This window comes from Dioscorea cayenensis, chromosome 16 (assembly GCF_009730915.1).
Source record: "Dioscorea cayenensis subsp. rotundata cultivar TDr96_F1 chromosome 16, TDr96_F1_v2_PseudoChromosome.rev07_lg8_w22 25.fasta, whole genome shotgun sequence".
In the NCBI taxonomy this organism is placed as follows: Eukaryota; Viridiplantae; Streptophyta; class Magnoliopsida; order Dioscoreales; family Dioscoreaceae; genus Dioscorea; species Dioscorea cayenensis.
The window spans coordinates 8,311,843-8,328,471 of record NC_052486.1 but is presented as its reverse complement, the minus strand read 5'-3'; the positions used below and the strand labels follow the sequence as shown (position 1 = coordinate 8,328,471).

At 34.7% G+C, this 16,629-nt stretch overlaps 1 protein-coding gene across 2 annotated transcripts; it reads left to right on the top strand.

Moving 5' to 3' along the window:
* Positions 1-4,534: 4,534 nt before the first annotated feature.
* On the top strand, positions 4,535-14,276 carry LOC120278759 (putative clathrin assembly protein At5g35200). Of its 2 annotated transcripts, none has more exons than XM_039285486.1 (16): positions 4,535-4,582; positions 7,010-7,169; positions 7,286-7,355; positions 7,569-7,666; positions 9,158-9,299; positions 9,580-9,680; positions 10,134-10,217; positions 10,345-10,395; positions 10,482-10,547; positions 11,158-11,223; positions 11,359-11,439; positions 11,598-11,675; positions 13,080-13,241; positions 13,329-13,404; positions 13,486-13,601; positions 13,704-14,276. In XM_039285486.1, the coding sequence occupies exons 2-16, from the start codon at positions 7,065-7,067 to the stop codon at positions 14,040-14,042; spliced, it is 1,635 nt and encodes a 544-aa protein (XP_039141420.1). In that variant the 5' UTR covers positions 4,535-4,582; positions 7,010-7,064; the 3' UTR covers positions 14,043-14,276. The 2 variants fall into 2 exon arrangements, with proteins under 2 accessions (XP_039141420.1, XP_039141419.1); XM_039285485.1 differs by having other exon boundaries at positions 13,329-13,410.
* The last annotated feature ends 2,353 nt before the right edge of the window (positions 14,277-16,629 follow it).

The window sequence follows — 16,629 nt, the reverse complement described above, 5'->3', positions numbered from 1 at the left end:
AATGAAATTGCAAGTGGAGGACAAAGAGAGGATACAATTGCATTGGTGAGAATGTTTTTCAAATGTATCTAAGAAAAGTAATTATTATTTTTGTAACTCTTGCAACAAACTTTAGGATGGAACAAAACTAAGTTCTAATACACTAAATTGTTCTTAAATAGGGACCTAGACCTAATCCAACTACTTCAAATGAGACAATAACCCATTCACCTGGATTTACTCTTAGGTGGATGCTTGATGTGAGTCAGTTGGCCTTGAACCTATGTTTTCCTCTTAATAAAATGCTTACATGGTTTGTGAATGCTTTCTAAGGTTCCAGTCAAGTTATTTACTCACAACAGAGCTCTATCACAAGAGTTGCAAATGCTAACCCAACATGAGGTGTCAAGGAGACAACCAAACAGGCAAGTCCTATCAAGGTACATGGAAGGAAGACCCCAAGCTGCAAATGTAGCACAAAAAAAAAAATTGCCTCAAAATGAAGGCAAAAGGTGTCTGAGGAGAGGATCCAAATGCTATTGGGGAGGTTGTGCAAACTGTAGAAATATTTTGTAGTTGGATGAATTTTTGTTGACATGTAATTTTTGTTCAATGTGGAGCAGTTGCACGTTCAGTTGTTTTGAAAATATAACTGTTTTGTGAAAGTGTTTGACTTGTCATGTAGTTTTAAAACTTTCAGTATTTTCAATCAAATATGTAAGTCTGATAAGTGCACATGATTTTTTTTTTGTTCAGTATGAAGATGTGCTTACAATAGATTTTCTTCTTAAGAAAATAGCAAAAATTTTTCTGCAATGTTCATAATTTATAAATGAATCTATTAAATATACAATGGTGCTGAGTTTCAGAAATTCTGAAAATTTAATTACTTACCTTTATGCAGTTTGAAGATGTGATTTTCTACAATGTTAATATATTTTTTTTTCTCAATATGAAGATGAGATTTGCAACAACCTGCATTCTTAACAAGGATCTTGTCTACTAGGAATGTAACAAATTATACCCAAAGAAAATTATTGGAATGTAAAATATTATATTTTGACATGAAATAAAAATCAAATAACAAGCTTGTCCCAATTAAAACAAATTGGGTTAATAAGGGTAATTAAACTTGCTGAAAAAACCAAAAGTCTCCTACAATGAAATTACAATGCTCAATAGCCTTGAAAACAAGTTCCTTAACTTTCACTTCCAAAAAATAAACAAAAAAACTGAAACCCTAATTAACGGCCAAGGGGAGTATCATGGATAAGCCAGATCTATGCTGGGACCTCTTCAGTTTAATGGTATTATCATGAGGATGTCTGTCATCAATTGATTAAAAAACAGGCTTCATCCTCTCCGACGATTAGGGTTCTTGAAAGGGCCTCAGAGTTCACGGGGACGGAGGAAGAAGGGGAAGAAGGTACTTGGCGTGAAGATTAAAAAAAAAAAAGATGCTCTGCCATGTGGCGTGATGATGTGTCATGACAAGTTGGATTGCCGTTAACGACGTGAGCGCCGGTGACTCAAATAGGCGTGATTTTAAAGTTTGGGTATCTGATTAAAATTTTTAAAAGTTTGGTAACTTAAATAGGAATACCCAAAAAGTTGAGTGACTATTTAGATAATTTACCCTAAAAAAAATTGAGAAAAAGAGTTGAGGATGAGAAAAAGTGCAGTATGGTGGTGTTGATTTATGGCTTATGTCGCCGTCACCACCCTGGCTAAATATAAGAAGGAGGACATTGTGGTGGTGACGATATATGGCTTATGCCACCGTCATCACCTTTGCAGAGCCCAAGAAGTCAACATCCTCAATATACTTATGAGGTTCGTTGAATAGATATTGTTTTAAGGAGGTAGATGCTCTTATGAAACTCCATACAAAGAAAAATTCATGCATGATCTTATATATGTTTTGGTTGCCAATTCCATGTAAAAGTGACTAGACTTTTCTTAAAAAAATTCTTTGTCATCCCATGTAAATCTCTTTCATGATGGGTCCCAATTACATATGACACCTATATTTTGACATGTCCGATGCAAAACCATGCGCTACTTTTCTTGATGAACTATAGTATGCATGCATCTTTTGCTAAAGAAGTCAAGCATGCTTCATCTATTATGCTAGGCCCACATGCATCCTTCCTCTTCCTGACCCTGCTAATGTGCAAACATGAACCAAAGTTAATATACTACACACATGTAGTCATGCCATGCATTGTACTAAAGTTCTCTCTTGGTTCATATAAAAATAAATAAAATAATAATAAAAAGAAAAGGAAAATTTTGAGGACACATATGCAAAATTGTGTGAAAATATGAAAGCTCAAGGGTTTAACTGCAAAATCCATGGAAAATATGAGAGTTGAGGGTTTATTTGCAAAATTTGATAAAATGTGTAAAAATAAAAAGCTAGAGGGTCTAAATGCAAAAAGGAAAAAAAGAAAAGAAGAAAAAAGGGTTTTTTAGCAAAGATGAGGGGTATTTTGGTAATTTCATAAGACACCCTATAAGTTTACCGTGAGGTCCAATACATGGTGACTGCTCTCCTTGAGAGGGCCTCTCCATTGTCTCTTGACAGTCACGGGAGTGGATGGGTTATTGAAACACTCTTAAAGACTCTTTTCAAGCTCGCCGCGATGTTCAATACATGGCGATAGCTCTCTTTGAGAAAACCTCTCCATTGCCTCTTGACAGTTATGGAAGTGGACAAGTTATTGAAGACTTTTAAAAAACTTTCTTGAAGCTTGTTGTGATGTTCAATGCATGGCGACTGTTCTTCTTGAGAGGGTCTTTTCATTGCCTCTTGATAGTCACACAAGCTAAAAGAGTTAAAGCTCAAAGCATTGGAGAATCAAGATGTAAGAAAAAAATCAACACAATCTTTAGTTGTGCCCAAGAACTCTTTCTCCAACCCTAAAAGACTCCTTTTATACCCCCAAGCCATACGGGTCTTATGAAGGTCGTATGAAGACCGTACGAAGCCAAAATGATAAATTCCCGCTGTATACTGGGGTCAATACCGGGGGGTATACGGGTTTGATAAGAGCCCGCATGGAGGCTTCATGACTTAGGCCAAAGTTTCTGCCTCGGAAAATCTCAAGGTGCTACAATGAAACTATTGCAGTATATCTGTTACAGTAAATCTACTACAGTAGTGCACAACCTGGTTTTCTCCTTCTTTTTGCCCTAATTGTATCCTCATGTTCTCCATGGCTTCTTTGTGCCCTACTAAGTAAATAACACACAATTAAACATAAAACGAGCATCAATTCTTAACAAAATGCATGCTAAGTGTATAAAATACATATAAGAAAATACATACATTTAGATACTTATTAAATAACATAGATATCAATAGAAGATATATAACAGTAGCGCTGAAGAATGAAAGATGAAGAGGGTGAATGTACAAGAGGGTTGGATGTACATGGATGTACATGTCTGCATGACTGCATGCAAAGTCTTGGCTGCATGTAAAAATTAAAAATAAAAATAAAAACCATTGAGGATTTACTGTTTTCCATGCGTCAAATCCTTTGTCGTTTTCCTTTGATGAATACAAAAATAGTGATTTAATCACCGTTTTGCCTAAATCAGTATTTTTTTAAAAATACTTATTTACATAATTAAAATAAAAATATATAATATTTAAAAAAAAACCTAGTAGTTTATCCAAAATAACACAGACGAAGGATGCACATTACATCAAATATGAAGTACATGCTTCAATTAATAAAATTGAAACTTTGATGACTAATTGGGAGATTGAGAATGAAACATGCTCTGGCCTAAAATTCTTTTTTAATGAATGCGATAAATGCTGCTAAGAGACAAGTAGATGCGGAAGTGCATTATTTATTATGATTTATAAGGGAAGAATGCGTATGCACCATCTCCCATAGGAACTCACCTAAATCTAATAAACAGTATCCTGAGCAATACATAAACGATACTACTATAATACTTTAGTCCATGAATTTGACCATGCGTCGTGGCCATGCATCACTTGATAACACACCACTAGTCCCTACACTCGCCCCTATTTTTCATTTTAATTTTGAAAGTCAAAGAAAAATTGCACTCCATTCGTTCCTTTTTATCTGTCGTGGTTAACCTAATCTCCTATATCAAGAAACTTAATTATTTTACAAAATTTTAAAAAATTAGTTATCTTTCCAAAATTACCCCTAAGTTATATATTCAGATTTCTCTCTCATATTTAATTCCAACAAGAGTGTTGAATATAATTTTAAGGGTAATTTTAAAAAAATATAATAAATATTTTTTAATATTAAAAAACGACAGATAAAAACAAACGTTAATTTGTTACAGACAAAAAGAAGCATAAGGAGTTTATTTTTGGCATGGCAAAACAAATTATTCTAAATAGTGATCTGGTTCAAGGGGTGTTAATGTCAGTTGATATCAGATGGTCATTAACCCTTGAATTAAATTAAACCCTTGATTAACAATTAATTACTCATGCCGTGAACTCGTACCGCATATAAATACTCTGACCGCCCTGCGGGCGAGCGAGAGAGAACAGAATCAGCTTGCATCCCAGATTCATAATCCCAGCGTGATCCCTCGCTCGGTAAAACCTTAGCATTAGCTTAATTTTTCTCCATAATTTCGAGTAATTTGAAGGATTTCGTTGTTCGAGGAAATGTTTTGTGGCCATTGATGCACTAACGGTGATGGATATCGCCTGTGATGGTTTTCTTCTGGGTTGTGATTTGTTTTGGGTTTTCCAAGGAATTGGAATTTTAGCTGTGGGTTGTATTTTTATTTATTTATTTATTTTTGAATGTTGGAGGTTGGATTATAGGTAGATATAATTTTCTTATTCTATTCAAAAATTAGAATTTTGTGGGGCATTTATTTTTCCTTTTTGGTAAATTTGGTGAAAACTTATTGCTGTTGAGGAAATGCTCTGTTTTTTTTTAGGGGAACTGTTATTAAAGGTTCTATATTGTTATTTTCTCATTCAACATGTTAAAGATTAATAAACACTTTAGAGATGCAGATTGGTCCTTTCCTTAGTGGAATCTTTTATATATGTATATATATATATATATATATATATATTTGAATGCTGATTCCGCATGTTCATACATCCAAATGTTCTTTATTTGTGTTAGTTTGGATTTTTGTTTAATCTTTACTCTCAAATTATGGGGGGTTGAAAGTTCTTTGGATTTGTCACTGGAAGGAGCCTTGTTTATTGTTCTGTTATGCTATGATTGGCCTTGTTGACAATTGCCTTACCTGCAATACATGGTGCATTTTATAATGCTGACAGTTTTTTACTTGGTTGTTTGATTAACTGTGATTGGGTTCTAGTTCCTTGTTAATAAAAGATATGGCCAAATTCAGTTTTGTTTTAGGAAATTTACCTTTGAGCCTTTTTATCTATGTGTGTCCACTTAAGTCTATGCCATGCTCTTGGGAGTTCTCTGTTTCTCAGGAAAGCTTAAAGCTAAGTATAGCATCTTGAATTTTTCTTGCCTTTAGCTTTTTGTGACATTTGATGGAATTCAATTATAGGTTTAAACTGGAAATTCCGTAATCCATGCCACACTACCGGGAAGAAACAATAGGACAACTGTCGATATAGAAGAAATAGGTAGTGCAACCATCAGCTACTTAGCATCCTAGACATTTTCAGCAGTGTGGTATAGCTTCTATAAAGAAGTCATGGGGAGATGAGTATTAAAGAACACTCGTTTGTGGAAGAGTCTACATATGTTCATCATGTGCTTATGCAATTGAGTATTAATTTATGTCATGTGCAAGGATATATATTTATTTGGCGAATAATTTTGCTAGATCCATCTACCTAAGGTAGAAGTTAGGGATTGATGAGAATTATGCTGTGGAATTGTCTCGATATATTGATTTTATACTTATGTAATTGAAGATGAATCGTTGGTTTCTGGTTAGCTTTGTTGTGTTTAGGCTTGTACACCATCAATCTCTGCTAAAGGGTACTAGATGTATACCATGAGAACAATCATATTGTGTGAGGTCTTTAAAGATCATTTTGATCTTCGTGGCCTTCTCCAATTCATTGCCAAACCGCATACTTCACATGCTGACTACAATGAGTATCTTAATTGAGTGTTGTATGAAGAGTTGATGTGTAGTTAGGTTATATACTTGTATGACAATATGACAATTTTTTTGTTTCAATTGGAATTGCCATTTCTTTGTTCCATTGTATTTTCTTGCACTGTTAACATCTGGAGCTTCTTTCTTGGTGTATTTATTTAAAGGCACCTTTCCCAAGTTTTGCTTTGCAGTTATCATATGTCATGGTTAATAATATGTTCATTCTAAGTTTTCTATATTCAATATTTTTACCTATTATTGATTTTACTTGCTGAATAACCCTACTCCGCAAGTGCTTTTCATTGTTGTGAGCCATATGTTTTTTACAAGAGAAATTAGTGGTGTAACGAATCCTGTTTACATATTTTGGTACATAACTTGATGAAGGATCTGTCCATCGTACGCGAATTTGATAACAGATGATCTCCATCAATGTTTACTAGTTATGAATAAACAAAATCAGATTGAACAGAAGTTATGCCTTCCCAATCAATTAGTTAGAATGATACTAAAGTTTGGCATTAACTATTCTAGTCAATGTAGTGAGAACTTTATTTGCAATTTTTTTTTGGACATGATTGTTCAGAAATATAAATGATTTAATCTTGTATATTGTGAGATTAGTCTTGTCCTTTGTGTCGCATAAGAAGCAGCATCTTTTTCTTTGTGTGCATTTATTTTATTTTGGTAAAAAACATGAATCTCAACTAGTGATTTCAATGCATGCTTTGTGCTTGAATACCTATTGAGAAACTTATTTGCAATTCTGAGCCCCTCGAGTTCATGTTTGTTAGGAAATTCAACTCATCTAACACGAACAAATTAAACTTCTCTGTAACCATTCATTCTGTTTGCATTTATTGTAGCCTTCATTGCAATACTTATCTAACTGTACAAAAATATATTTCAGAAGTATATAATCTTCTCATAAAATTCTCTCCATCAAAAACAAGGAGAGGCAAATAATGGCTGGTGGTGATAGTACTCAACAGAGCTTAAGGAAAGTTCTTGGAGCATTGAAAGACTCCACAACAGTTGGATTGGCCAAAGTGAACAGCTATTATTACAAGGTAGTGTTTATAGTTTTTTGTAGCTTTTATTTTTCCTATTAAGATACTGAATTTTCCTAATTCTCAGTGGGTATTTCTTGGATAACAACCATTCTCTTTCCTAATTTCTCATCCAGGATCTTGATGTGGCAATTATCAAAGCCACCAATCATGTGGAGGAATTGGCAAAGCAGAAACATATAAGAAGTGAGTTCTAGTTTCTTTTTCTCAATTTCCTTGCACATATGCTCCATTAGCTATTAATATCATTAATATTATTCAAGAGGAAGGTAGCCACAGTATTTCTTCTCACAAGCAACACTATTGATATTTCTTTCAAACTGTAAATTTCTATCTTATTTGAACGGTGTCATTTGTGAGACAATGTTGTAACAATGTTCATCTTCAAATCTTGTGCAGCTATTTTTGATGCTGTTTCAGCCACACGACCCCGTGCTGATGTTGCATATTGCATAAATGCTCTTGCTAAACGACTTGCAAAAACACACAACTGGGCTGTATGCTCTTTCAACCCATTTTGTCCAACATTTCTTTTCTTTAGCTTATGTTTTTCCAGCCATGGTGATTAATTTTTTCACATTATCCTTTTAGTTTTTATAGAATAGAGAACTAACCCACCTTGAAGGTAAACTCTACACATCCATATAAAAAAAACTGTGCTATGCGAAAACCCATTTCCATCTCTGCTGCATCTGATAGGAGAGGGAACCATAGGACAATATTTACCTTGACAATTATTCACAACATTTATGCTAAATTCTACATGGCTTTATTACATTATCCAGATCTGCACTGAAATTTTATTCCAGCAATAGCCATATGGCCATTATTTATTAGTGTCAAGCATTAGTTTGGTGACTTGTTTTTTTTATTGTTTCTGTGCTAAAACTTTAGCTTAACAATTTGAGGTTTAGCACATGAGCAGGCATGCCCTGTGTGTGTGTGTGTGTTTGTGTTGATGTGGTCCTCAAATATTACAAGTTTTCCTCAAATTACTGGCCATAAGTAACACAAAAGAAGTTGCTGCCTAATGGCTCGGACATTATGTGCCTATCTGTATGTGTCTGTGCGCGTGTGCGCGCATGCACGCAGACATAATCCTCAAATGTAGCAACTATTACTCAGATCATTGGCAAAAAGCAACATAGAAGAAGCTGATGCCTATTGGACTGGAAATCGAATAAAGCTCCTAGATATATAATTTATGGTAAGTTATCAAATTGTATAAATAATACATTTTAAATTCTTGTTAGAAATGATTTGCATATAATAGGGAATGAGCGTTTGCTCAATATATAAACAAATAAAATACTATTGATTACTGAGTCCCTTTTTATTCACTACTGAATTCAGGTTAGGACTCATGAAGTTAACCAAGAAACTGATTATGTATTCTTGCTGGAACTCCACCTTGTTGAACTTTAGACTCTGTTACAAATGAAATTCAAATCTGGATTGGTTTACACCTATTCTTTTATATTGATGGATGGTTTGGTTGGGATTCAATCTTTGAAAACACTACTCATACTTTTAGTTTTATCAGACAAGAAATTCATTAAACAATAATATGCCCTTTTGCTGACGCTTGGTCTGCTCTGGACAGGTTGCATAGGCGTTTATCATGGATGACGTGCATGATTAAACAAATATACCTATATATACAAGCCCAGTTTAGTGCTTCAAACTTGAATTTCTGAAGAAAAGTGAGCTAAAAATGAATAGCACAGTAGACTAAAAGTAAGCCATATAGATATGTAGGTCATTTTTGTTTGCGTAACTATATATAGAAAATGCAAACTTGCTTGAATTAGGTGAAGTATATCCAAATTTGAAAGGTAAATTTGCATTATTTATGTGTCTCTTGGTTCAAACGACCAGTGAGGTCACTGGCTTCTTACTCACTGGTTATTACAAAGGTTATTGTTTCTGAAGCATCCTTGTGTGGATAATCATGATTGCATCTAATCAATTTACTTTTGTTTTAGTAGGTTGCCATAAAAATCTTAATTGTCATACATCGTGCTTTAAGAGAAGTTGATCCATCATTTCGAGAGGAGCTTATCAACTACACCAAGAGCAGTGGTCATATGCTTAACCTATCACATTTCAAAGATGGCTCAAGTCTAAATGGTACTTGCTCTTGTATTTTATTTTGTTTGAACGAAAATATTTTGTGTTCCATATGCATAAATTGGCACTTGAAAAAAATTATTTTGTAGCTTCAGCAATTGCATCATTTTTCCCTCTTTCAAAGATTTCAGTGATTTCACCTTGTCCTTTGTTACAACTGCTGTATGCTTTTTGATTGAGATGGCGATTTAAGTTGCGGCACAGAATATATTGTTGCAGAGTGTTGCAATACTATTTATGAAAGATGAAAATAAACTTTTCTATTCTTTTTCTTCTCAAGCATGGGATTATTCTGCTTGGGTTCGCACTTATGCCCTATATCTGGAGGAGCGACTAGAATGCTTCCGTGTACTGAAATATGATATTGAGACTGAACGCCGTGTAAGTTGACTATGCTTGACTTAATTCATAATCTGTGTTTTTTTTTATTTGGTGTAATCTTACTAATTTCTTCTGCAAGTGCTTCTGATTGATGTATGCAAGGCTTGTTGTGATATGCGGTGGGCCCATAAATTAGAAATTTCAATTTTACTATTTACCATTTTATTAACCTTCTAAAGCCATGCTTGTTTTTCATGATAGATGCCATGAGAAAGTAGGATTTGTTGGTTCCTTTAATTCCAGCAATAATCGTGGCTTTTTAATTTGTCCTTTAACTTTTAGTCCCTTTTTCATTAGTATTTGTATAGTTCCTTGTAGTATAGTTTAGCAATAGCCTGTCTGGTTTTCTATTTTTTGACTTTGCAGCACTGAAAGTTTCATGGGATGCTGATTAACTTGTGTTTCATGATTTCATTTTAGCTCAACTTATTCTGAAATAATGTTTGTTGACAGCGAACTTCTGAACTTGACACCATTGACTTGCTTGAACATTTACCTGCTTTGCAACAGCTTCTCTTCCGACTCATCTCTTGCCAGGTTATAGCATTTATAGCATTTAACAGTATCAGTGTCTTTCTGTAAATTCTTGATGCTTGTAATGCTGTTTGGAAGGGTACACTTTTGCTATATTTACAAAACTGTGAGGTGTGTGCTACTTTTGCAGCCAGAAGGAGCAGCTGTATACAACAATGTAGTTCGATATGCACTTTCAATTGTATGTAGATGCATTGCTTGAATAATCCTCTGGTTTAACTTATTTGACTTTAGCTTCTATTATGACTGACTTGTAGTCTTGTATAGGTTGCTGGTGAAAGTGTAAATATATACAATGCAATTAATGATGGCACCCTAAATGTTGTTGACAAGGTTGGACATCTGGTTTCATTCCATCCACAAATCTCTGCGTGTGTGATTTGCATATGGCCTCTGTAAGTTCAGTAATTGCATGTGTACCCCTTTAAAGTCGAGAGTATTAAAAAAAATAAAAATAAAAATAAAAATAAAAATAAAAATAATAATAATAATAATAATAATAATAATAATAATAATAATAATAATAATAATAATAAGAACATATAGGCTCAAGAAATTGTATCGGAGAGAATTCTTGTTTCATTTCATGGAATTATCTTTTTATCCTCTAATGCCCTCCTGGAAAAGATGCTTAGGATAGATAGTTTGCATGTATGGCCACCATGATTGTCCTTTGAAATTTTGACAAAGGAAGAACCTTTTATTTTGTGCATACTCCTACATCATAGTAGGAGCAAGGAAGATGAGAAATTGAGTCATTTTAACAATAGTTTAGTATGCTATATGTACAATATACAATTTGGACTTTTTTGTGGGTGCACATGTTATTTTGAGGTTTATGAGGTATGTGCAAAGTTGCAAACCACTATACCTGTAATCCAATTAATAGACATGTTGTTAGAGTAATGGTGATCGAAAAAACCTAATGGTGCTCTTTTATTAGTTCTTTGAAATGCAGCGTCATGATGCTCTTAGGTCCCTTGAAATTTATCGGAAAGCAGGCTATCAGGTACAATACTTTTTTTTAAAACTTTTTTATAAAAATATGTAAACTTTCAGGATTGGCCCTAAAGAGAGGTGTTCGCAATAAGAGCTGTTATTTCATTTTTTGCCTTAAATTATTCTCTGGTACCTTTGGTTGCAGGCAGAGTTGTTGTCTGAGTTCTATGAAACCTGTAAGGGCCTTGATCTTCGTCCAGGCCAAGAGTTTGTTAAAGTTGAACAGGTTTATAACTTATAAATCTTTTTATTTCCAAGTGATATTTTTGCCTTCTCTTCAAGGGTGATCTTTGATTTTGAATTCTGCATGTTTACAAATTTTTCTAAACATTTCCCTATTAATTGCCTTGTTATTTTTAACCTTTTTGGCTTACTTATATGCAGCCTCCTGCATCATTCATCTCGGCCATGGAAGAGTATGTAAAGGATGCCTCACGTTCCTTAACACTCCAAAGGCATATGGTATATTCAAGTAAATTTGAGCAATTTCTGTGGACATAATAGGATATTGATACTGCTATCATCCTTGAATGATTTTGGAAATATTACTACGAAGCTTTTACATTTTCCTAGTTTTGGAGTTATTGGACAAAAATCTAAATTTCCTGCTATCATCTTTTTTCTAGACAAAACAACCAAAATTTCATCTCTAACCCATGAGATTTTCCACTTGAGGCCAACTTTTGCTGCTGTTCATTTATCAACCTCATGTATGCGTGATTTTCTGCCTTCCACTGAAAAATTTATAATTGCATTTATACTTAGACCAAGATTGAAGCATATATACTTTGTATTTAAGGTTTGCTTCCATTTGCTCCTCTATACGAGCTCACTTTTGCATGGATATGCACATGCACATGTTATGCATACTCTATAAGAGCTCAATTTTTGTGTAAAGATGTGTATTACACCATATAAAAGTATGTTTTTGAGATATATATATATATATGTATACTCTTTGAAAGCTCAGAAACTATATTTCTAAACTGACATGAAGCTGATTAAGTTACTGAGGCTGATAAGGGCTGTACCGATGAATTTGTGGCCAACATTAACTTAATTACTGTCTTGCGGGTCTAAGGTAATTATTAAAATGCAAATTAGACTAGAGTGGGGGGTTTTTTCCCAATAATTCCCTGTTCCTTTCAGAGATCTAGAAGACAAGATACTTGAGAGACCTGGAACAAGAAAATAATTCTAATAAAAAGGGAGAAAGGAAAGTTAAGTGAGGAAAATCTTTTGAAAAAACAAGTATAGGTTAATATTGTCCTTCTGGACCTACAAATCCAAAGGGAGAAAAATACCTGTTGGTTGGGACGATTTTGAATCTTTTATGTTTTCTTTAAATTTCTTTTCTTTCCTGTTTCTTTTTTAACTTCTCCTTTCGGAATTTTCTTTGCATGAGCATACACAATAAAATTATTTTTTTTAAAAAAAAATACTCTCTTGCTTAGCTACCAAATAGAGTATGACAATTGGAAGTCATGCTGATAAATGTATATTTGAGTTAAGAGTTCATATTGGGACAATAGTGTTGTAAAGGGGTTGGCAAGCTTTGTGAATGGGATCCCAAAGTCCATGGGATTTGTCCTAGTTGTGTTTCCATTGGAACAACCATTTTTTGGTTTTCTTAACTCTCAACTTTTTCTTGTACTCATTCATATTACAAATATGCTGTTTGTTCCATCAGGTTGTGAATTCTATTGGTATTTGACTTGGCAATGATTGAAATATTAAGATGGATTAATTTTCAAAGTGGGATTGAAGTTGTAAATGTTTTAGATTAGTTATCCTTTGCTAATGAGTTTATACGCATATCTAAAAGGTTTGAGGCACCTCTTATTTTTAAATTGCAAACATCATCAGGCTGATGCTGATTTAGAAATAGCGCACCAGCCTATCTTGGCCATCGAACAGAAGAAAGAAAACGATGATCAAGAAAGACCAAATTCTGAAGCAGCCTCAGTACCTCACGAACCACCTACAGTTGAACCTCCTCCTGCAGAAGCACTTGTTACTGATTTACTGGTAAGATTTTTGACTGTACATACAGTCTGAGTAACTAGATTTCTACTCAAAATTTGCCTGGAATTTGATTGATTCTGTTCATCACAGAGTTTAGATGATTTTGGCAAGTGTGCAGATGCGCTTGAGGAGAAAAATGCCTTTGCTCTTGCCATTGTTACTGATGGTGGAAGTAATTGTTGCTTATTTCATTTTTACCCTAGAGTTCTATTGTTCATTATTTTAATTTACATTATCCTGATTACAGGCAACTCTACAAATGCTATGGTAGCTTCTGATCTTGCAAGTGATACTTCTGGGTGGGAGCTTGCACTCGTTGGTGCTGCTAGTTCCACCGAAAGTTCTGCTATAGAGGTTAAACTGGTAATTTGCATTTGTCTTGCACTTTTATCACTTGCTCATGATAAGCTAACCATATGCATCATCGTGCTATATACGAAAGCTGATCATATTTTCCATCGGCAGGCTTGTGAGATAGACCAACTAACATTAGATAGTTTATACGATGATGCGATAGCCAGAAGTGCTAACCAAAATGGGAGCTACCACATGGGGCAGGTGGCCCCAAATCCGTTCGAGACTCTTCCATATCCTCAAGATCCTTTCTATGCCTCCAATAGCGTAGCACCATCCGCAAATGTGCAGATGTCTGCTATGGCCAAGCAACAATCACTTATAATGCAACAACAGCAACAGCAACCAATGGGTCTGGAGGGCAGCAATCCATTTGGTAACCCATTTGCAGGGCAAGAGGCAGGACTTCAATCTTATCTTAACCATAGCCCACAGACAGGTTTTATGTAGATAACTTCTTGTTGTGGTTGCAGGAGTATTTTTGTGTCAGGACCTAAAGTAAAGAGGTTGAGAATTTATTTGAATTCCAGAAATGTAGATAGAGGTAGACAATTTATTAAATTAGTTTAATTACACATTGACTTTTCTACCATTGTTTTGTAGTGGTTATCATGTTCTCATATGTTTTTTGCAGTACATTTTTCATAGCTCCATGACTATTTTGTCTGAGAGAACTTTCTCTGATTTAGAGACCAATTTTGATATCTTTGTTTAATATTGAGCATCTGAAAAAAGTGTGATTCAGCCAGATTATGTTAGAGAAGAGGTATGGATGTGATTTGTAGGAGTGATGGCAAAAGCACATGTTATTTTAACAAGGTTTTTGGATTGATTTCGTTTTTTACTTTTTGATATTTTTAACCTTTCAAATTACACAAGTCCTTTATGTTTGTCTTCTCTTCTTCTCCATAATTTTTTTTTTAAATGATATGGTATTATATTGAATGAAAATTGGCCTAAACACTGCTTGTGCTTTGTGAATAACTGTTTTTCCACTGTCAGTTATGAATAAGCTCTCCCACCATTTCAGGTTACATTCAGAATGTGCTCATTGTCAAGGTTGTCAGACCCAGCCCGGGCATTGACCCGGTTGAGTTCAGGGGTCAGGGGTCGATGGGTTCAACCAGATCGAACCGAGGTTGAACCGGGGTCAATAATAAAATATTAAAAAAATATTATAATAATTAATAATGATAAAAAAATAATTTAACTTATATTTTGATAATTTAAAAACATAATTATTTTAATTTATATCTTTTCTGTTATTTTTAAAATATCTAAAACATAATGAATTTAATATTCAAAATTTTAGTGTAATATATAGATTTTTAAAAAATATATAAAATATTAAAAAAACCCTAATCCAAGTCCCAAGACTTCAATCCCGGGACTCACAAAATTCAAAAACAAAATTTAAAAATACAATCTCTCTCCCCCGTCTCTCTCTTTCTCGTCTACTTGCCGCCCCCTTCCACCCAATCTCTCTCTCTCGCATCTAGCTCTCACCGTCTCTCTTCCATCTCTCTGAGTCTCTCCTCTCTCTCTCTCTCTCTCTCTCTCTCTCTCTCTCTCTCGCATCCAACTCTCACCGTCTCTCTTCTATCTCTCTTCCATCTCCCTCGCAAATCCCTGCCTCCGTCTCTCTTCCATCTCCTCTAGCTGCGGCCTCTTTTCCATCCACCGTGACCTTTATTTTTTTTATTTATTTTTAAAACTTATTATCCGGGCCAATGGATTACCGGGTAAACCGGCCGGTTCACGGTCGAACCGGCCGGGTCATTAAATTAATACCGGGTTTTTATATACTCGGTTCAAAGGTCATGCCCGGACCGGTCACATGGCCGGTTCCCGGTTTTTCTGGTTGAACCGGCCGGGCCGGTCCGGGTCTGACAACCATGCTAATTGTATGTCTTTATCAAGAATGATGTGGTGAACATGTTCATCAGTTCGCAATATTATCAGGTCATGTTAAAGTAAATTGTTGTGTAGTTGGGTTCAGAATATTGTTGTTACTTCGAACAAGGATTTGCATATATTTCTGATGTTAACCATCTAGCTACTTCATCTGATGGCTAAATGCAACTTTTGGTTTTTATATTTAATTTTATTGTTCAGTTTTATCCCCGTATTTAGCTTTCTTTATTTTAATTGGGCATACAAATTTATGTGCCAAGTTTTTTTTTTTATTTTTTTATTTTTTTTTATTTTTTATTTTTATGGAAAGACCCACAGAGTAGCTAATTTATTGATAATAAAAAAAAAGGTTCAAACAAACAGACACACAAAAAACAAATACAAAAAAACCAAATACAGGGAAACACAAACATAGAACCAACCAAAGACAAAAAGAAAAGAGAAACAAAACTTTAACCAGAAAAACCAGACTGGTTATACAACTTCATCAGCCACTTTGGAGTCTCCATACCTCGATGAAACAGCGAGAGCTTGGAAGCATGGATACCTCGAGCGGCCAGCATAGCAGCAATACTATTCCAGTGTTGGGGTATGAGCTCAAAACGAGGCTGATTCAACCGGTTCAACAACTGAGCAAGGGAAGCCTTAGCAGCACATTGACGCCAGGAAACCAAATTCTCGTTGAAGAGAAACAACCTCCACAACTCCTCAGAACATGTGTAAATATTGGAACACTTCTCCCTGGCATTCACAGTACACTGAAGAGCCCAGCTTATGGCCTGAAGATCCATTTCCAGTTTACCAGCCAAAGAGATTGGGCTAGAACCGGCATAACAAACAAAAGCATTAGAATCAATCAAAATAAAACCCATCCCACCCTTACCCGTTGCATTGTTCCACGCAGCTGCTGAGAAGACCCCCAAGAAACCAGAACAAGGTCGGTTATTCATCATATAATTTCGCAACAAGTGATTAACAGAACATAAGGAAAAATCCTTCACATGAAGCATGACCAAGTTAGCAATATTATCAATATCAGGAGAGTCCTGCCTGAAAATTTTATTACACCTGCTTTTCCAAATCTGCCAAAGAGTAGCAGCAGTGATAGAAACTAGAGCTTTAG